Here is a 22,721-nt window from a genome sequence, read left to right on the forward strand (position 1 = left end):
ATTTTATGTTTTAAACTTACAGTTCTGTAAATAGGACTCCTCTGGCTTAGAAATGTGATCGCTTTTTAGCTTCAGGGATCATTTATAGCTTTTAAAAAAATTGAGGTGTAACTGACATATAACACCAGATTCAGGTGTACAACACAACACAATGAGTTGACGTTTGTATATATTGTGAAATGATCACTACAAGTCTAGTTAACATCTATCATCGTACATAGTTACAAAGTTTTTTTTCTTGTGGGTGAAAACTTTTGAAATCTACTCTCTTAGCAACTATAGTTACCATCCTGTGCATTACATCCCCCTGACTTACTTATTTTATAACTGGAAGTTAATTATAGTTTTGAAATTTTAGGGGTTAATGCCTTTCTGTGCATTATAGTTTTGTAAACGTCAACAAAATTCTTACTCAGTGTTTGTTTTTCCAGACTAAAGAACTTTACATTGTTCTGGCTAAGAGAGGCCGTTTTATTTCTTTGAAAGAGGTGGATGGAATCTATCCACCTCCACAGTTCTAAGATTTGATTGAGGTCCTTGGGTTTTGAGTGTGACTTTTCCGCATTTTAATGCATGTCCATGGTTCCTGGTGCTAGTTTGGGAGACGGGTATATACGCTCTGTCTCTGGTCACACGTATGGACAGAGCCTTTTTGCTGGAGCTCTTTCCCTCCTTCACTGGACAGTCACTGGAGTCTCTGTTTTGTGTAAGGCACTGTGCCCTGTAGGTGCCGGGAGCGCAGCTGTGAACAAGACGGTCAGAGCATCTGCACTAGGGAGTTTGCTTTTTCTAAGGTCGTGGGGAGACTAAAAAGTGAGAAAGTTAATTTCGGTTGGTGCTAAATGCTGTGATGAAGTGAGTGACAAGGGCTGGTGGGGACTACTTGACATAGGAGAAAGGCTTCCCCAGAAGGTGACACGGAGCTGAGATCCAGTGACAAAGGACTCAGTGCTGATAAAGGCAGTGCGGACGAATTGTTCCACAGGGAAGTACCATTCCGTAACACCTCTCCGGAGTACCATTTTGAAAGGTGCAAGGAAAATAAACCCTATGTTTACCTCTGTGTTAGTTTACTAGAGCTGCTGCGATGAAACACTCCACACTAGGTAGCTTAAACAAAAATGTATTGTCCCTCAGTCTGGAAAGTTCCCTCAGAGCCTGGAAGTCCAAGGTCAAGGTTGATTTCCCAAGGCCTCTCTCCTTGACGTGCAGGTGACCACCTTCTTGGTATATCCTTACACCGACTTTTCCCTGGTGTCCTTCCTCTCATGAGGACACCAGTCGTCATCGGTTAGGGCCCCACCCTTATGGCCTCATTTTACCTTAATTACCTCTTTAAAGGCACTCTCCAGGTAGTCACGTCTAAGGTACTGCGTTAGGGCTTCAGCCTGTGAATTTGGGGGTGTAGGGGGAGGTGGTGAGGGACATAGTTCAGTCCATAGACAGTCTCCATTTTGTTGTAAATAGTCATTCTTTCTGACTTTTTACAGTAGTCAGAAATACTTTCGAACCTAGAAACTTTAAAAACCTGCAAAAAAATAAAAAGAGTACGTTGAACACCCGTAAGTCCTTTACCCAAATTCACCTGTTGTTAACATTTTGTTCCAATTGCTTTATCACTTATACTCCTGCCCCACACTCCATCCCCCCTCCTCCCGATTTTTTCCTCAATGAGTTATATACCTCAATGGCCCTTTTCTCCAAATACTTTAGTCTGTGTTTCTTAAGATCCGGGTTGGTCTCTTACATAATACTTAGGTCACTGTATGTTACTGTTATAACTGCAGCGAATGTAACATTGATACAGTAGTTTACACTTTTTATTCTAATTTTGTATTTGACCCAATAATGTCCTTTGTAGCATTTTACCGGCTCCAGGACAGGACCCAGTCTAGGGTCAGGTATTGCATTTAGTAGTCGTGTCTCTTTAGCTGCCTCTGAGCATTTCCACAGCCTTTCTTTGTTATTATGACATTGACACTTTTTGGAGAATACTTCACCCCTTAAATTTTTAAAAATTATTTTTGTACTTTTTATGGAAAATAATAGAATTCCACTAAGTTGCAAAAATAGTGAAGAACCCTTCACCCAGCTTTCCCCACGTGACGTCTTACATGACCATAGTGGCATTCAGAATCAGGAGTTGATGTTGGTGTATTACTGTTAGACTATAGACCTTGTTCAGTTTTCACCAGCTTTTACCTGCGTTGTGTGTATGTGTGTGCGCGTGCGTGTGTGCGTTCTCCCTTGCTCAGCCTCACCTCTTTGTTTTTCAGTAGAAGGGTCCTCATTTTGGGTGTATCTGCTGTTTCCTTGTGATTAGATTCAGCTTGTTAATTCTCAATAAGGATCCTGCACAGCTGAGGATGTCTTCACAGTATTGTATCTGGAGGCAAATGGTGTCTATTGGTGATGTTATTTATTTATTTATTTATTTTTGGAGTGGGGAGGTAATTTGGTCGGTTTATTGATGTGTTTAATGGAGGGACTGGGGATAGCACACAGGACCTCGTGCATGCTAAGCACTTACTCCCTCTGCCACTGATATACCCTCCCCCGGCTGATGTTAACCTTGATCACTCAGTCAAGATCTTGCCCAGTTTCTCCCCTCTATAGTTACTTTTTGTGTTTTTAATCCCTTGCCTCAATAAGCAGCCTGTGGGAAGAAACTTTAAGACCATACAAATATCCTGCCAGTCTGCAGTTTCCCCTTTGATCTGGTATCTGTTGATAATTCTTGTCTGATCCAGTGTTTACTGTGACGGTTGCAAAGTGATGCTTTCCCACCATCAACACTTCCTCCATGTTCACCAGGGGGCCCGCAGCATTCTCTTGTACTGAGGTGCTCCCTATTTCCCCACATTTATTTACTGGTTATTGGTATGGACTCTAATTCCTGCTCTCAGTTTGCTAATATTCTTGGGAAGATTTTTATGTGTATCATCAGCAATACTGGTCTGTAGTTTACTTGTGGTGTCTTTGTCTAGTTTGTTATCAGGGTAATACTGGCCTTGTACAATGATTTGGAAAGTGTTCCCTCCAGTCCTGTTTTTTTGGGAGAATTTGTCAAGAATGGGTGTTAATTATTTTAATGTTCAACAGAATTCACCTGAATTGACAGTTCATCTTGGTTTAGGCTTTTCTTTGTGGAAGTTTTTCATTACTAATTCAATCTCTTTATATAAGGTCTGTTCAGATTTTCCATTTCTTTTTAAGTCAGCTTTGGTAATCTATATCTTTCTAGGAATTTGCCCGTTTCATTTAGTTCATTTAATTTTTTGGCATACAATTGTTCACTGTATTCCTGTATAATTCTTTTTCATTTCTGTGAAGCTGATAGTGATGTTCCCTTTTTCATACCTGTTTTTAGTAGTCTGAGTCATCTCTTAGTAAAAGTTTGTGAGTTTTGTTGAGCTTTTCAAAGAAACAACTTTTGGTTTTGTTGATGTTCTCTGTTGTGTTTTATTCTCTATCATAAAATTTTCACCCAATCTCTGTCATTCCCTTCCTTCTTTTTGCTTTGGTTTTAGTTTACTTTTCTTATTTCTCAGTTACTGTTTTGAGCTCTTGTTTTTTATATTAAAAAAGAAAGAATGTGTTCATAGTTAAACATTTCGCCTAAATACTGCTTTAGTTGCATCCCACACATTTTTGTGTGTTGCTTTTCATTTATCTCAAAATCTTTTCTAATTTCCCTTTGATCATTGGTTGTTTATGAGTGTTTTTAACTTCTACATATTTGTGAGTTTTTCACATTTTCTTCTGTTACTGATTTGTTTCATTCCGCTGTGATTTGAAGGACGTGATTTGTATGATTTTTAGTCCTTTTAAACTCATGGAAGCTTGTTTTACGGTCTAGCGTATGGTTTCTCCTGGAGAGTTTCTACGTGTGCTTGAGGAGAACTTTGTGTTCCGTTGTTGAGTGAAGAGGTCCTTTGATGTCTGTTAGATCTGGTTTATGGTATTGTTTAGTTCTTCTATTTTTACTTGCTTATGGTGTTCTTAATAGCCGTTTTTAGTTTTTATTCTAAAACTTGGCACTGTATGGGTAGAAATTAATTTAAGAAATTTATTATGTTTATGTGTCAGGAACTGAGTTGCTGGAGATTCTTCAGTGAACAAAATAGACAAATATCTCTTCTTTATGGAGTTTGCATTCTAGTGGGTGTATGGACAATAAAGAAAGAAATGCATACGATATATCCTGTGCATTTGGTGCTGTGGGGAAAAACAGCCAGGAAAGCGGGGAAATGTGCTAGGCAGCAAGGGTTGGGTAGTGGGGCTTGTAATTTTAACCTGGGCTGTTGAGAAATGCCTTAGTGTTGAGCTGACATTTGATTAAAGATGAAAGGAGGAGGGGTGTCCACTGTGAGGATACTTGGTGGGGGGGGACAGCACTCCAGGCAGAGGGACCAGCAGATGCAGAGGCCATGAGCTCAGGTTGTTCACGGAGCCCTTTGCAACTTGTTGAAGTTTTGTCATTTGTGATTCAGTGAAATGCTCTGCCCTTGGGGAATGTAGGTACTTTATTTTTTCCTTGCTTGGAGATTGTGTCAGTGCAAAAGGAAGGTTGTTTCTTTCCCTCCCTGAACTTAAAGCCACACTTCTTAGCTCTTCTCATTTTACAGTTGTGTTTGTTCACCAGTGTCCTTTATTTATCTCTTTCTAAAATGTAAGCTTCATGAGGTAGGGATTTTATCTGTTTATGCTCTGCTAGAGTCTAGTGTGTAATGCACCCACCTAGTAACTTACTGTTTAATGGTGAATAAACAAGTTGGCAGATATAACTGCTCAGTAGTTCTTATGGACTTAATGTCTATAAATCCATACTTAAAAGAAATCACTATATTTCTTATGTGTTTTAATTTTTGTATCTCTGAATATGTATGTGTATATACAACATATATGGAATATATTCATTTTAAATTATAGAACTAGGAGGTAATTTTATTTAAGTTTTTTTAAGGAGGAGAAAAATTGAATAGGCCTTTTTTGACTCTATGCTTTCAGAGGTTGGTGATTAGGCAGCAGACATTTTTCCCAACTTGCTTGATTGTGGTTGTGTGTTGCATTAAACATTTTAATTCAGTTTACTTTGAGTTTTGCATTTTGAGTTTTATGAATTCTCAGTTCTTCATTTGTATTAATGATATCTTGAGTTTCATTTTTAATGGAATTATATCTGCTGTTTTCCAGGTTGCGTGATAGCTGAGCTTTTTACAGAAGGCGTGCCACTATTTGATCTCTCTCAACTTTTGGCTTATAGAAATGGACAGTTTTTCCCTGAACAAGTGCTAAATAAAATTGAAGATCGCAGTATCAGAGAATTGGTAACTATGCTACAAATATTTGCCATCAAGTTTTTAATAGAATTATGTTCTCACTTTTGCATTAGTCAGCTCTCTGGAATATTCTGAATTTGGGACAAAGCAATAAAGCCCCATAGGCTAATATAGACAGCCTGTTGTTCTTACTTTATTGGGCAGAAATGTACAATTTTTCCCCCTTCTTAGGCATAGAGCTCATTTGACTTAATTTTACACACGCACACACACCCACACACACCCACACCCCTTCCCGTTATAATCATTAGGTCTGCCTTGGACAGATTTGGAGGGAGGTCAGGAGGTGCCTGGGGGTTAGAGAGGTTGTCCAGGGTGGAGCTTGCTAGTGAGACATGAAGAGGATGTGTATCTAAAACGAGGAGACAGGAGGCACCAACTTGAATGTAATACAGCAGTGAAGGGCGTTTCCTGCAGAGGCAGCTAGCTCTGTGTACCTCCCTTGACCCCAAGGGCCGCCTGGAAGGGGAACCTTAGAATCACAAGTTAGTAAAGCAGAACAGATGTGCGGAGGTGTGTGGGAGGTCCCATATCCCCACATCGCTGTTACGGGGAACCTTTTTAAAGTCAGACAGTATAGTAACTGATGCTTCTGAGGAGGATGCTGAGTCATGGGAAGGGTATGTTATATTTAGAATATTCTTTAGTAAGGTAGGGAAACGTGCATTTTGATTTCTCTTACCAGTGGCAAACGTTAAAAAGTAAGATGCTTCTGAGGATGCCCTTTTAGCTCAGGCTCGGTGAAGGGGACATGGATTAGGAGTTAGCACACCTGGCTGTCCGGGTGTGGCACTCACTTGTCATGGTGTGCTGGCTAAGGAACTGTATGAATTTGGGCCCACTTTTTCTTAACTGTGAGAGGAGTGAATTTGACTGATTTTAAGGCTTTATCCTCTTCTTTGTGTCTGGGCCATCTGAGTACACAAGTATGTGGCTTCCTGCTGCCTTCTAGGACAATAGCAGAGTCACCTGTCACTCTGCAGTCAGGGTCTGGACATAGCTTGAAAGGGGAAGATTGAAAAGGTTCAGAATTGCCTCAGAAATCCTTGAAGTCATGTGTAAGTTGCCCTTGTAGCTTTCATCTGGTTTAATTTCCTGTTCTCAAATCAAGTTTTTACTGTTTCCCTCCTTGGTGTAGGTAACTCAGATGATTCACCGTGAACCAGAGAAACGTTTAGAGGCAGAAGATTACTTAAAGCAGCAGCGTGGCAATGCCTTTCCTGAAATATTCTACACTTTCCTTCAGCCCTACATGGCTCAGTTTGCCAAGGAAACATTTCTGTCTGCAGATGAACGTATTCTGGTCATAAGGAAGGATTTGGGCAACATTATTCACAACCTCTGTGGACACGATCTGCTGGAAAAGGCTGAAGGAGAACCTAAGGAAAACGGGCTGGTCATCTTGGTGTCCGTTATAACGTCCTGCCTGCAGACCCTTAAGCACTGTGATTCCAAACTCGCTGCTCTGGAACTCATTCTCCACTTGGCCCCGAGATTAAGTGTAGAAATTCTTTTGGATCGTATCACTCCATATCTTTTGCATTTCAGCAATGACTCTGTTCCTCGAGTGAGGGCCGAAGCCTTGCGGACGTTAACCAAGGTTCTCGCTCTTGTCAAAGAGGTTCCTCGCAACGATATCAACATCTACCCAGAATACATCCTGCCAGGCATAGCTCACTTGGCCCAGGATGATGCAACTATCGTCAGACTAGCCTATGCTGGTAAGAGCTTGGTGTCCAGGAGGTAACCACTAGGATCACTGATGGTAGTGACCATAGTACTTCTTGTTTCCCTGATAACTTTGAAAATTCTGAGAGTGAACTTTGGTACTGAAACTCTGTGTACATTTCAATAGTATTTACAGCTAACCTGCTCTTGGGAACTCAAGCTTTGTATTGAAAAAGCAAGTTTTTTTTGTCATCAGAATTACTAAGTAGAAAGTATGTAATACAGAATCTTATGGTTTTACTGGGAATATTATATTTAATTTGGAGTAAGACTAATGTTTACAAGTACGTACTTCTGATCTAGTGTCTTGAGGCCTTTACAGAGTTCATAGAGTTTCTCTGAACAAATAGAATCATTTGAATATTAGGCTATAACAGTCTATTGCTGTTGAAAGAGGTTAATTTTGTTGGGTAATTTGCTGTCGAAAGAATTTAGCCTACTAAGTGACTGAATTTTAAGGTCCTTTCAGTTACTATAATGCTTAGGATGTGTGGCTTTGTGATGTGGTGGGTGTGTTATAAACACACCTACCTGTTTTATTTGTAATTCTCATAAAACCAGGTGATGACAGATTGATGTGTTCAGCTCCCCAAATTAATTCCAAATGCTAGTTTCTGCATGGAAAAGATCACTGAAACATTTGCATAATTCCTCAATTTATTTATAAAATGTAATCTGATGGAAATCAGGCATTCTGTTTTGACGTCTTTGTAAGTAGTACACAACATATGTGTAGTGATGAGATTTGTCACTTTTTTGAAAGATGCTTAGTTCATTATTTTATGATTTGCTTGTCATTATTTTAGTGGAACAGGAAAAATGGTCTTTGAACTCTGCCTTTATGGCTAGGCACATGCACAGAGTGATTGGTGGTGTTTTTTTTTTTTTTTTAAATACATGTATTTATCCATCTGCCTATTTATTTATTTATGGTTTCCATAATTGTATAGGTGTAAATTACAGGCTTAGAAAATTCAGAGTTTCTTTTAAGACATATCCAGGTTTATCAGTTGTAACAAAGCGTATTTATAGTTCATTTGGCAAATAGAGACACAGCTGACCCTTGAACAGTGCCAGGGTTGGGGCGCTGACCCTCCAAGCAGTCGAAAATCTCCACATAATTCATAGATGACCCTCTGTATTCGTGGTTCCACGTCTCTGGATTCAACCAGCCATGGATTGTGTGATACTGTGGTATTTACTATTGAAAAAGATCCCAGTGCTGTTCAAGGAGCATCTGTAATTGAACTGGATAAAATTAAGTGAAAAGAAAAGTCATAATTCTTAAAAATAAGCTGTATTCTTTAGAGTGTTATGACCTGCTTTTGGCCCAGTGCATCTTAGTCTTTTCTCAGTTGTGTTAAGCGGGTAAGGCTCTGATGCGTAGGTGCGCTGTTAACACATTTACATTCAATTACCAATAGTCACAGCATAAAAATTATAGCTGCTGTTTATTGAAAGATCTGCTGGGTGTAAAGCATCTACTGCTCAGGGTTGCAAGGGTTAGCTACAAAACTTATGTAGATTCTAAAGTAGGTTTTAGATTTTAAGTTTTAAAATCTGTGTCTCTTACAATTGACACTTGCAACAACCTTGAGCAGCAGATATTATAGTACCTTTGTTTTACAGGTGAGGAAATTGGGAATGGAAGAGGCTAAATAACACAACCAAAGTATATCTGGGCTAATTTTTCTTAGTTCTTGGAGCTGCTGGTCTAGACCTTGATTTTGAAGCAACCCTGCTTTTATTTGGTCTGCTGGGTCTTGATAAAGAGTCCCTGGTAACCCAGGGTCAGTGCTGGGACCTTGCAGTGTCCCTTTATCATGGTTGAGTGCATATTAAAGCTGCTGTTTTAAAAAAAACTTTTTTTATTCCAATATAATGCAATCTTTTTGAAATTAAAGTATAGTTGACTTACAGTGTTGTGTTAGTGTCTAGTGTACAGTATAGTGATTCAGTTATACATGTATATGTTCTTTTTCATATTCCTTTCCTTTATAGTTTATAACAAGGTAGTGAATATAGTTCCCTATACAGTAGGACCTTGTTGCTTAAAGCTGCCTTTTTAAGTAGTCAGAAGTCTATTTGAACTTGTATGGTTAAATGTAATTAAACCACACATGTCAGTAATTATAAAAGTTTAAAATCAATTAAAAATTTCTTTTATAGTATTTTTAACTCAAAGATGCTGGCATGGACTTGTATCTTGCATGAAGTGACAAGTGTGTTGTAGTTTATATACTTAAATATGGAAATAAGTGTAGATTACTCAGACTTGAGAGGTGCCCAGGAACGTAGGAGACTTTTCCTAATAAAGATGTGTTCATTACAGTGGGCTGTTCACCTAGAACTGTCAGCATGGTCCAGAATTCTCCTGTCTGTAGGGTGAGCAGGCATTACGGAGTATCAGTATCTTGCCTACTGAGAGGTCAATTTTTGCACTATTCAGAACAGTGTTGAACCTGGCAGGGCTGGGCTCAGGGCTCCAAGGTGAAAGAATCACTGCATTTGATAGACTCAGAAATCTCAGCTATTGTGAGATGCACACTGTGAGTTTCAGAGTTGAGAAAAAGTGAGTCTTAGAGTCAGTGAAATAAGGTGGTTTACATTCAGTGCCCTTCACTGCTGAGGAGGAGGAGGGCCGTCTCTGGCTGGTGTAGTCCTACGTTAAGAAGCACGGGAGTAGGAGGATGGAGTTGCAGGAATAAATGAAAATGGAAGAGGAAAGTGTAAGCAAAGAGCAGATGTAATTCACAGCAAGTGTGATGGCAGAAATCGCCAAGTCGGTATTTTCACAGTGGCGAGGAGTATGAGGTAGTCTCGACAGATGATCAAAGAGGAAGGAGGAAAGACAGACCCCCGCGAGACTGGCGGGCGGTCTCACTTTGGTTCACTCAGAACTTCAGTGTCCCTTGTAGAGCCGTCTAGTGATGGTTGATTCACTTTGGTAGTGGCTCTCTGAGGTGGTTTGTGGGAGGAAACTGAGACACGGGTGGGCTAGGCAGCCAGCTCGTGAGTGTCATGGTTAGGACTTGAGCCAGGGCCTGTGTGATTCCAAAACCCAGCTCGATCTGTTATTTTAATGTGAAACTTTCTCTGCTAGCCTGCTTGCCTGTTTCTCACCTGTTAGGTACTGTTTAAAGGTTAGGTCTCTACTGTTGAAAAGATTAGGCATTTTTTGCCTCAGTAGACTTGAGTGCTGTGTTTTGTGTTATTTTTGTATTTTTTCCAGTGTTATTGAGGTATAATTGACACACATCACTATGTAATTTTAAGATGTAGAGAATAAGGTTTGACTTACGTATACTGTGAAGTGATTATCAAAGTAAGTAGTTAGCATCCGTCATTTCATATAGATATAATGAAAAAACAAAGAAAAAAAGAAAAAAAATGTTTTTCCTTTTAGTGAGACCTCTTAGGATTTACTCTAACAACTTTGATGTGTACCATACAGCAATGTTAACTATAGTTACCTTGTACTTTTCTATATTTTTAAAAGAAGCTTATGTTTTATTCTTAAAACTGGTAGTTTGGGGATAGTTGTGGATTATGAGATTAGTCACTAGAAGTCTGATTAGGTTAAGTGCTAAACGGACGAGTCCCACTTTTCTTTAGTTTTTGGTGATTGTGTATAAATACTTAGGGAAGAAAAGTTATAAACATGACCCATATTTACGATTATAATTATTACAAAATTTCTCCCTTTTATAGAAAACATAGCTCTGCTGGCAGAAACAGCTTTGAGATTCCTGGAATTGGTTCAGTTAAAAAATCTCAATATGGAAAATGACCCAAATAGTGAAGAAATAGATGAAGTTACACATCCCAATGGAAATTATGACACAGGTAATACTGTTTTCTCTTCCAGATTTCCTGTTGTTTGGAGTGAATGGCTAATGTGAACTTGTAGCACGCTGTCATTTATAGTTTTGATGTGCAGTGACGGAGTACCAGACACACAGTGGGAGGGTTTCTGTTGTCTGACTGTGCTCTATTCTCATACACTGCTGTCTAGCCAGGGAATGATCAACTTGTCGCCACAGATTCTAAGCTCAGTAGTTTTTCAGCCAGGATTGATTTGTATCAACAGCAAAACTAGCCAAATTATCTAGTTCTTATAAAAGAAAAAAAATTGGAAACATCATACTAAAGAATTGAACCCTTTCTCTTTATGTGAGTATATTCTGAGTATCCTCCATCATCAACTGTTTTATTTCATACTGTCTATGATTTTTTTAAATCAAAACTCACACCTTTTACTGTAAAGGAGCAGATATGATGGTAAACTCTGAGGTCACAGTCCCGGCCTCAAGTGGCTTTACGTCCACACAGCTTTTAACAGACTTTTAGTTAATGTTTATTGTGTAAGAGATTTATGTAAAATAATTTGTGTAAAATAATATGCCTAGATCTATTCTAAGATGTTTCTACTTCAGAAAAACTAGAGAAATCTTGTTTTCAGATTTTTATGCCATAGACAACTGTGGTGTCTGGTAACTTGTTTGAATGGATCATTTTATAACAGCAGATATTATCTAGAGTTGAAGACAGTGGAATAATTTTAGACTTAGAGAAGGATGTATCAGAAAGGAAATCCTTGCTTTTTTTCATGGAATTACTTAGAAAATGGTGCTGTCTTACTTTCTGTAACTAATTAGACCTTTTTAAATAGTGAAGTTGGGCATTAAAACTTTTGGGGCATTAATGTGAAGTTTTTCTTAATGTGAAGGTAGAGTTTTTCCTATCAGACCACCTTTTCCCTTGGCAGTGGCTGCACCAGGCGTGGTGTCTGCCCTCAGTTAGTCAACAGATAATTAGTAAAGACAAGCTTTGCATCAGGCAATTATGTCCTGCTGTAAGCACTAGAGATACAGTGGTAAACAGGACAGAGGAGATCCCTGCTCTTGAGCTTATGCTTTAGTAAGGGAAAGACAGACAACTTAGTCCATAAACAAAGGGAAAGGGGGGAGTGGGTAGGCAGTAAGGTCAGAGAAGAAGGCGGTGGCCAGGTCATGGACAGCCTTGACATGACTTGCAGTGTGTTTCCTAGCTTTCTAAAATGTAATTAACCGACCTTTAAAAGCGCGTTCTAAAAGGACTGCCCTATACCATCAGATTATATCCTGCCCCAGTCCAGTGTTTTCCAGTCCTGGTCTAAGTTGCTCTTACTGGGGCAGTATCATCTCCCTCTTGGTGCTTCCTCATAGTTTTTCTTTGAACTTCGTAAATAGAGCTCTTAACCAGGGAGAGAGTAACTACGCTTGTGGCATCTGCTTGCTAGAATGTTTTTCAGTCTGTATTTCAATTTCCTGACTGTACTTCAGAGCTTTGAGTAGTGGAAAAACTTAGTGATTGTGGACTTCCCATGTGTCTTCTGTAATCATTCTGTTTCCTCCAAGGAGTAAGAAAGACTGGGTCTATATGTATGGACAAAAGGAAATTAATCCTTTTTTTTCTTTTTCAGAGCTCCAAGCCTTACATGAAATGGTCCAGCAGAAAGTTGTCACTTTGCTAAGTGACCCTGAGAACATTGTGAAACAGACCTTAATGGAAAATGGGATAACACGGCTGTGTGTCTTTTTTGGACGTCAGAAGGCCAATGACGTTTTGCTGTCCCACATGATCACTTTCCTGAATGATAAAAATGATTGGCATCTGCGTGGAGCCTTTTTTGATAGTATAGTTGGTATGTTTTTTTTGTTTGTTTGTTTTTAAATTTCTCTGTAAGATTATGAATTATCTTCTCAAACAGATACTTCCAGGCAATCTGAAAGGTGACAGTACTACCAGGTTTCATTAATGAAATGAGTTCCTGGTATCTGTCTATCTTCGTGCTGCTTTTGGATGATGGAAGTATCTTAGCTGATCAAGGGGCTAGTTAATAAAACATGCGTCCGTATGAAGCGGGTACCATGTGGTCATTAAAGAGTATGTTTTAAAAGAGTATTTAATGACCTGGGAGGGTACCATGAAATATTATTGAAGTAACTGAAGTGGGTTGTAAGTTTACTCAGTGTGTAAAGGTAACAGTAACAAATCATATATTTATTAAGAAGGTTAAATACACTAAGATGTGAAGAGTGATTATCTCTGGGGCTAGTGATTGTTTCTTTAATATTTTCCATATTTGTCAAATTTTATAGTAAACATACCACTTTTATAATCAGAAAATAAAGTATAACTATGATTGAAAATCAGTCTGATTAGAAAGAAGTAAAGCTCACAGACTTTACTTTGTGTAAACTGAAAATCTTAAAAATTAATCAGCTTTTCCCCTACTTTTTTCAAAATGGTGCTGTTCCTCATTTTCAGATTTATCTAAAGAAGAGAGAGAGCTTGTATTTTATCTGCATAAGTCCTGTTACATTTAGATTCACAGTTAGAAAGAAATGGACTTTATTTTGAATAGTCATGTTTGACATAGGATTTAATCTTTTTCTCTTTGGAGTAATAACTGATTCCTTTCCACCTGACTGTACTGACTTTTTCAAATTTAGGTTGAGTCATTTATGAAATACCCTGTGCTAAATCCGTATTATTACAGTTACCCAGGAACCCTCTTATGTCATTTTGTACATGATTGTATAGCTTGTCTGTAACTCAAAAAACTGTGCTACACATTAGGAGCTTCACGGGTATCCAGACTTTCTTGTGTAGTAGCAGAAGGCTGTAGGGTTTAACTTTTGGTTCCCAACAATCTGGGAAGTTAACTGCTAAAAGGTTTGCTGTTGGATGCTTTCTTATAAAAATAAAAAAAGAAAAGAAACTTACGGCAACAGTGTTCCTAGTTCTGCAAATACTATCATATAATGTTTTGGAGAAAAGAGTACTTTTCTACTTCTGAGAAGTACTTTTCTACTTCTTGAAATTGTCTGCTGTTCTCGCTTTGTTACAACTGGAGATTACTGTACCTCCTCTTTTCAGACATCTTTGGTTTGTTTTTTATTTTTGCATCAGTTTATTGATTCATCTCAGCCTTCCATCCCAGACTCCATCTAACTTGGTTCCTAAATACAGTATGCTTTGTTTCTGACATCTTTCTGTCTTTCTTGGGCTCTTGTTTCAATAATCTGATTTTTATTTCTTTTGAAAAGGTGGCTTTTGGAACTTCCTCCATCTATTGGTCAGTTCATGTGTATTTTGAAACATGGCCTTTTTTTTTTTTCATTTAAAAATAATTTTCATTGATTTTTTTTGTCTGTTTATAAAAGTAGTACATACTTGCTGTAGAAAATTTGGAAACCAGGAAGGAGACAAATCCCCCCTAGACCTCCAGCCTGGGTACAGCCTCTGCTAATGTTCGGGTTTTCTTCCTGTGGGTCCCCCCTGCCTGCTCTTCCTGTCCCGTCCTCCCATCTGCCATCTGTGCTGGGGGCCCTGTGGGCACTGGTTAAGAGCAGGCACTCTTGGCTCCAGACTGCTGGGTTCAGGTTCTGGGTCTGTCCCCTGCTGGCTTGGTTCTAGAGGAAATCATTTAATCTTCTCTATGCCTTAGCTGTCTGTGAAATGGGAATAATAATAATACCTAACTCACTGGTTATTGTGAAGGTAAAATGAATTAACAGATGATAGTGCCTGGCATGTAAGTTCTATGTATGGAATATATTACTTCTTAGTCTTATTAGTTTTAAACCTTTTTCTAGTAACATACGTATATTGTAAACATTTTGTTGTGTCATTAGAAATCCTTTGAAACCATAGTTTAATGGATAAAAGTATTCTATTATGTAGTTTTACCAAAATTATTCAGGTCTTCTTTTGAATATTTATTTATTTGGGAAGAGGTAACTAGGTTTATTTATTTACTTATTTTTTTAAGTGGAGATACTGGGGATTGAACCCATGGCCTTGTGCATGCTAGGCAGGCACTCTACCACTGAGCTATCCCCGCCTCCTTTTGAATATTTAAATTACTTTTTGTCTATCATGTATTATACAGATAATCATTTACATAAGTATTTGCTTCTGATTATTTTCTCAGGCTAGAAGTCTGAAATGTTAATTACTGAGTTAAAGGATATGCATGTTTTTTAAAACTTGACACATTTGATAAGGTTTTCAGAAAGATCATGTCATTGTCTACTCTGATCAGCACTGTTTGACAGCACCACACAGCCTTCTGGCGTGGACTAGGCTTCAGTTAGTATTTGCCTGGTGGTAGGTTAAAGTGATAACTTGTTTTTGTGTGTATTTATTTGCTTATCAGTGAAGGTGAAAAACTTTCTCTTGTTGATTACTCATTCATGTTTCCTACTCTGATTTTTTAATGTATTATTTTGGCCCCTTTTTTGATCGTGTTGTGCTTTTCTTGTTGATTTTTTAAAGCCTTTTATATACAACATTAAAAACAATAGCTTTTTATTATTTTTATGGCAACTGCTTCTCTCAAATAACTTGATTATTATTTGTATGTCTTTTAAAATAATTTTAGTGTTGTCAATTTATTTGATCTTTTCCTTTGTGATTTTTTTTCTTTTAATTTTGTGCTTAAATTTTTTCCCATTCCAGAATTAGGTTTATAATCTTTTGGGTACATGTATTCTTTGTTTGTTTGTTTGTTTTTACATAAAAATAGGAACTGTGTAATTGATCTTTATTTTAGGCTGTGGTATGAGGTGAAATATAAATTTTTCTTGGAAATATAATCAGTTTTCCCACTATTAAATTACTAAACATTTCATTTATTTTTTCCATTGATTTATGAAGCCTCTATTATCTGTTGCATGCATGTCTTTTAGGGTCAGTTTTCTGGGTATCCTGTTCCATTGATTTTTCATTTCTATATGCACTACTGTATTTTTATAGCTATATTGTATTTTAATTATTGGATATTTATAAGCAACTTTAGTATCTGGTAGGATAAGCTTCCGAGATGTCAGTCTTCTTTTGCAAAATATTTTGAGCTATTTTAACTCATTATACATTTCAGTTTATAAAGTTTCTAAATATAATCCACTGGAATTTTAAACGGCATTTTTCTTTTTATTACAAAAAATTCTAAAATTATTTTTCAAATAAGAGGAAATACGCTTTTGCACATTCAGAATTTATGAAGTAATGTATGAAAGGCAATAGGTGCACTGTCCAGAGGCACCTACTCTGGTTTTTGATTTTGGTTTGGTATCTTCAGGTGATTTTTGCCATATCTCTAAACAGTATTTTATGACTATTTTTAGGATTATCAGATAAGTTTTATACTTTATCCCTTGACTTTTTTCTGTGCCAGATAAAGATTTAACTCACTCATATCTCCCTTCCCCTCCCTGTTTTGATATGTAGATCACTATATTCACAGTGCTTCAGTTTTTAGTTTGTGTTTTTGTAACTTTAAATAATTAAACCTGTTTCTTACTGATCTACTTCAGATTCAGACCCTAAGGAATTTAATGCCTCTCTCTCTTTCTCTTTCTCTCTCTCTTCTCTCTCTTCTCTTTCTCTGCTTTTGTTGGTTGATAATTCAACTAATTGTTAGTTGACAGTTCCACTTACATTTGCATTTTCATAGTTGATAATACTTACATTTTGTTCTGTAATCGTAGTAAAGTCTTTTGTGCTTCGTATAGACTGATTCTGAAAATTCAGAACAATTTACATGACTATGAATGGGTGCATTTTATTGACTTTAGAGCCAAGTAGTGCACTGTATATTTGCTTCACCCTAGTTCTAATGCCATGACTCCTTTTTCACTTGATGAGAATGTTTATAGCAACATAGCCAATGAATTCTTTCTATCCTCTGCAAATTACTAAATACACAGCATGTTTTAATTTCATTTTTATACCATGACTTTCTTGAACAATTTGTTTGTCCTAGAGTTGCAGCTTTCTTTGTTTTCCTTTTAGAGAGAAAAGTATTATACCTTCTTCAACTTACCTAGGATAATCTAGCTTCTTTCTTACCAGTTTTGTCTATTCTTTTAATCTGTTCCATTTTTCTTCTTGGTAACATATTGACGTTTATTGGCTTTTAGTTCTTATTTGGGCTGATTGATCTCTGGGTCTTTACTAGCTGTATCCTTTTCTTCCCCTTGAATTCCTGGTTGTGTCTGCCATTTTGTGCATTCTACATTTTCTTTATTTTGCTAAAGTACGTCCTTAAGAAATTTTTTTGGAAATCTTTGTTTAGGAGGTAAACCTGTATAGTCCTTGCGTGTCTCAAAATGACTTACTTTTGTTTTCTTATTTTATTGACAGTTGTGATAAAAACTTTCTTCCATAACCATGAAGGGCTTCCCTGTTGTTCTCTGGCCTCCATTGTTGCTGAAGTTCGTTTCATGCCAGTCTGATTCTCCTTCCTTTTGGGGGGGATCTGTATTTTCCTTTCAGTTCACAGGATTTTTTCCCCCTTGGTGTTCCAGAATTTCTTGATGATTCGGTTTGGTGTGGGTCTTTTTCCTTTACTGTTCTGGGTAGGAAGTGCAGTGTCCCCTCCTGGATTGTCGCTCAATATATCTGGTGTTTGATTAACTTTATTGTTTGACTTAACAGCATTTGCACTTAGAGGTATGAAATAATCACCTAATGGTGCTCCTCTGTTCCAGGTGTTGCTGCCTACGTTGGCTGGCAGAGCTCCTCGATCCTCAAACCCCTGCTGCAGCAAGGGCTCAGTGACGCTGAGGAGTTTGTTATTGTGAAAGCTCTTAATGCCCTTACCTGTATGTGCCAGCTAGGGCTGCTTCAGAAACCCCATGTCTATGAATTTGCCAGTGATATTGGTAAGTTTCTGGTTCTCAAAATTAGGATGGGAAAATTTGGGAAGTGGTAAGGGAAATAATAGCTGCTAGGGCATTGTAAAATTTCTAGGCCATCAAGAGTCAGATTTTCAACTGTGCTGTCCCTGGTGTGTTTGTGTGTGTGCATGTGCACGTGCACTCACCCGTGTGCGTGCCTGTGCATGTGTGCTTTATCCATGTGAGTGACACAGGCAGACAGGGCCCTGGCCCTCAAGCCCTGTTTGGGAACTAGATCTTTGTTTTAATCTGTAGTCATGTCTTGGTGATTCTTGAAAAATGGTGATTCTTTGAAAAATGTTTTTGTTTTTTAAACGCAATGTGGATAAAGTATTTAACTGCTGTGATGAGTCAACTTATGTTTTCAGACACTTGACCGTTGGTTGGATTGAAACTGGGTGTGGAGGAATGTCTCTGACTTCCGTCACTGTGCCAATTGCCAGTTAAGAATTCATGGTATTGAAGTTACTACTGTTGGTAATTTTGTTAACCAATGAAAGGAATGAATTCCCTGATCTTTATGACACTTATCTATGTCCATAAACTTAAAATTCAGATAAGAGCAAACAAGTAAACGTAACACGTTGTAAAATTAAGAATATCAGAAGCTTCATCTTAAGAAAATAACCAGTATAAGATTGCAGATTGGCTTTGACTGAGAGGACATGAAATCTTAGAAAATTGCCTTTTTAGATAAAATACTTTATTGCTGCTAAATGCTTTGCCAAGGAAAATTAGTAGAAAGACCAAATTAGTTAGACTTGGTTGGTAGGTTTTTCTTGAAGCACTCCTCAGAGAAGAAAGACAGAGGAGTTATAATTTATTTTGATTGTTGAGAAATTACATGTTTAGATAGTAGAGGTATAAAATTTGTGGAAGTTTTTAAGGCATGAATGTAGCTTTTTAAAAGAAAAATATTTATGGAAATTTGAGTGTGTGTAGGTTTCTTATTTTGCACTCCAATAGCTGTAACCTTTTAATTTATATCTCTAGTTTGGTTTGACTTTTTTGATGATTATGTTAAAAATAATTACAAACTCGATAGAAAAGTTCTGAGTATTGGCAACATAATCATGATGAAAATCTCCATTACACTGAAATGCTTTTGATTTTTTGTGTTAAGTTACAGAGTGTTGAATCTTGAGGGTGTAGTCTCTTTTTCCCCCCAGCTTTTTAGAGAGGTGATAGCTTGGGAAACAAAAATTACTAATATTATAGTAAGACAAAAGATGTTAGAGTGGTTTTTGAATTTCTGGTCATTTGTAGTTAAGGCGGTTGTAGAAAGATCTGTTTTCTTAATAATACTGAAGAGAAAATGTACCATCTTAACGTGTGTATCTTGCTGCCTGGAATATTTTCCTGCTCATTCTCATTTTCTGAATTCTCACGTCAGTGCTTTCTTTTTTCTCTCATGAAAGTGGCATTACTTCCCAAGCAAGAGTTTTTCTTGCTTTTGACTTTGATCTTCTTCATTCTAATGAATGTCCTCTGTGTATAAATATGTGCCTGTATACTCTGATTTCATGTAATACAGTCTTTCTGTTGCCTGGATATTTGGAAGTTTTTTTGAGATTTAATATAGCTTATAATTAGCATTTTCTTTATCTGCGAAATGGATGTCCATCAGTTTTTAAGCAAAAGTGATAAAAGCTAGTTTTGCACCCCTCAAATTTTGCAGAGGTTTTTCTGCATCCTGCTGTTTCTAGTCATTGGTCATTGGGTGAACATGTGGGGTACTCTTGTATCTTGAGTTTAGCATCAAATTAAATTATTATTATCTTTAGGTGTAGAATAAACCCAATGAGGTCCAACTTTTTGGATAGTAAACTCCCTTAGAACTGGAACTGAATTTGTACCAGCTTTGCAGTGAGGGGGGAAAGCCTTGCTGGGAAAAATCAGTCAGTCATTTGTTAGCATCTTGAACTGTTTAAAAGAAAAAAGTTTTTAGTAGCTTAGAACACTTACCTGCTTAAAGCTGATGACAAACTTTGCACACCCTCCATTGTCTTTAAATGGTGCGTGGTTATCTCTTGGGCTGATTCTTCAGGGGAATTGTGTTCGTGGTGGTGGTGGTGGTGGTAATCCTGATGAAGCTACACTCAGCCCACTTATAGCTATCACGCAAACGCACCTTTCCTGCGCTTGTCCCCAGATAATTGGAAGTATACTGGATGTTCTATAGGAGATCTCTCAATTCTGGTTTCTTTTTATTTGAATGTTTGAGGTCCTTCATATCAGTTAGTGATTTCCTGATACAACACTGCTGTGCACAGAATCCCAGTAAATGCTTCCAGAAGGTTCTCATCATGCATCTGTGAGCTTTAGGCTTTGCATCTCCTACGTGTCTGTGGTGACTGTGATTTATGTGTCTTGTTCTGGGGCTCAGGTTGGCAGGGCAGTGGCTGCCCAGGTTACATTCTGGGTGATGGCAGAAGCCTGGCTTCAGGCTTCTCTGTGTTACACCTGCTAACACTCCGTTGGCTAGAGCAGGGGATGTGACAGCCATGAAATCAGGGGGCAGGGAAGTACCCTCTGGACACCCTGAGCACAAGATGGGTGTGTGCTTGTGTAACCTGGGTGACATAAAGGGCCCTGATCCTGCTAGGTCATTTGAGTTCAGTTTCTTTTTGGAGGGTTGTCAGTGTTTTTCCAGTCCTGTTGTCAGGGAAGCTACCAGCCCTCCCTTGTTGGCTGTATCAGAGGCTGCAGGGTGTTTATGAAATAACTGAAGTCTCCTCCATGTGTACCTGGAAGAATTGGAAATGGCAGAACTTTGGAGATGGGTATCTTGAACAATTTTTTTCTTCTTCGCCTTTTTATGTAAGTAACATTAGCATGTAACAGTATTTTTTTTGATCATTTATTTTTCAGATTTATTTTTTATCGAGGTAACATTGGTTTATAACATGTAAGTTTCATGTGCACAGCGTCTGTTTCTCCTTCCCTGCACACTACAGCATGCTCACCATCAGAAATGTGGTTTCTCCCCACCATCAGTCACTTGGTCCTCTTCACCCATTTTTTTTTCCTCCTCCCTCCTCGTCTGGTGTCTGCAGCTCTTTCCTCTTTACGTGCTTGTTTTTGTTTGGTTTGATTTGTTTATTTATTTACTTATTGTTTCCTTATATTCCACGTATCAGTGAAATCATATGATATCTTTCTTTCTCTGACATGTTTAACTTAGCGTAATACCCTCAAGGTCCATTTGTGTTGCAAATGGCAAGATTTCATCTTACTTTAGGGCTGAGTAATATTCCATTATATATTTCTACCACATCCTCTTTATCCTTTCATCCAGTGGAGGGCACCTAGGTTGTTCCCATATCTTGACTATTGTAAGTAATGCCATGATGAACATAGGGGTGCATGTGTCTTTTTGAATTAACATTTTTGTATTCTTTGGATAAATACCCAGAAATGAAATAGCTGGATCTTTTTGGTAGTTCTATTCTTAATATTTTGAGGAAGTTCCATACTGTTTTCCATAGTGGCTGCAGCAATTTACATTCCCGCCAACAGTGTATGAGGGTTCCCTTTTCTCCACATCCTCACCAACACTTGTTACTTCTTGTCTTTTGATCACAGCCATTCTAACAGGTATGAGGTGATATCTCATTGTAGTTTAGATTTGCATTTTTCTGATGATTAGTGATATTGAGCACCTTTTTTGTGCATGTTGGCCATCTCTATATCTTAGGAAAAATGTCTATTTTGGTCTTCAGTTCATTTTTTAATCAGATTGTTTGTTTTTTGAAATAATTTCTTTGCATATATTGGATATTAACCTTTTAAGGATATAATTTGCAAATATCTTCTCCCATTCAATAGGTCATCTTTTTGTTTTGTCGATTGTTTCTTCTGCTGTGCAAAATCTTTTTAGTTTAGTGTCTTTCCAGTTGTTTACCTTTGCTTTTGTTTCTCTTGTCTGAGGAGACTTACCTAGAAAGACTTACCAGGAAAGACCTAAGACTGATGTCAGGGAGCGTACTGCTTACATTTTCTTCAGTGGTTGTACGGTTTCAGGTCTTACATTTAAGGGTTAAATCCATTTTGTGTTGATTTTTGTGTGTGGTGTGAGATAGGGTCTAGTTTCATTTTTTTTTGCGTGTAGTTGTCCAGTTTTCTCAACACCAACTATTAAAGAGACTATCCTTTCTCCATTGTCTGTTCACATTAATTATCCACATGCAAGGGTTTGTTTCTTTCTGGGTGATCTATCCATCGACGTAAGGGGGGTGTTAAAGTTCCCTACTATCATGGTGTTGCTGTCAGTTTCTCCCTTTAGGTCTCTTAATAATTGTTTTGGATATTTTGGTGCCCCTATGTTAGGTATATGTTTATTAACTGTTACGTCTTCATGATGAATTGTCCCCTTTATAATTATATACTGTCCATTTTTGTCTTTTGTTGCCTTTTTTGGCTTGAGGTCTGTTTTATCTGGTGGGAGTGTGGCTACACCTACTTTCTTTAGGCTGTAACTTGGGGCAGCATCTTCTGTCCCTTCACTTTGAGCCTGTGTGTGTCTTTACAGCTGAGGTAAGACTCCTGGAGGCAGCACACAGTTGGGTCTTGTTTTTAACCCATCCAGCCACAGTGTGTCTTCTGATTGGTGAAGTCAGTCCATCTAAATCACTGATTAACTTAACTTAATGACTGTTGACAGATGAGGGACCAGTCCTGCTATTTACTCTTTGTTGTTAATTTTTCCCCGTATTTCTCTTTGCCGTTTTGGTTTGGTGGTTTTCTATGTTGTTTTTCTGTTTCCTCATTGTTTTTATGTTTCCTGTCTCTGCTGTAGATTGATTTTTTGTGGTTACCATACGGTTTGTGTCAAACATCTCATAGGTAGAATGGTCCTTGTTCTGCTGATGGCATCCTCATTTACCTGTGTGGATTCTGCCCTTTTCCTCTTCCCTGTTTG

The 22,721-nt window shown here is 37.9% G+C and overlaps 1 protein-coding gene across 3 annotated transcripts in view; it reads left to right on the top strand.

Annotated features, from left to right (window-relative positions):
* PIK3R4 (phosphoinositide-3-kinase regulatory subunit 4) overlaps positions 1 to 22,721 on the top strand; it is a 70,073-nt gene that overhangs the window by 4,068 nt on the left and 43,284 nt on the right. For all 3 annotated transcript variants that reach the window (XM_072971048.1, XM_072971033.1, XM_072971041.1), the window contains exons 3-7: positions 5,197 to 5,330; positions 6,481 to 7,063; positions 10,782 to 10,916; positions 12,535 to 12,756; positions 17,612 to 17,785. In XM_072971048.1, coding sequence (XP_072827149.1) covers positions 5,197 to 5,330; positions 6,481 to 7,063; positions 10,782 to 10,916; positions 12,535 to 12,756; positions 17,612 to 17,785 — 1,248 coding nt within the window. The remainder of the gene's footprint in view (positions 1 to 5,196; positions 5,331 to 6,480; positions 7,064 to 10,781; positions 10,917 to 12,534; positions 12,757 to 17,611; positions 17,786 to 22,721) is intronic.

Source organism: Vicugna pacos, chromosome 1, assembly GCF_048564905.1.
Source record: "Vicugna pacos chromosome 1, VicPac4, whole genome shotgun sequence".
NCBI lineage: Eukaryota > Metazoa > Chordata > Mammalia > Artiodactyla > Camelidae > Vicugna > Vicugna pacos.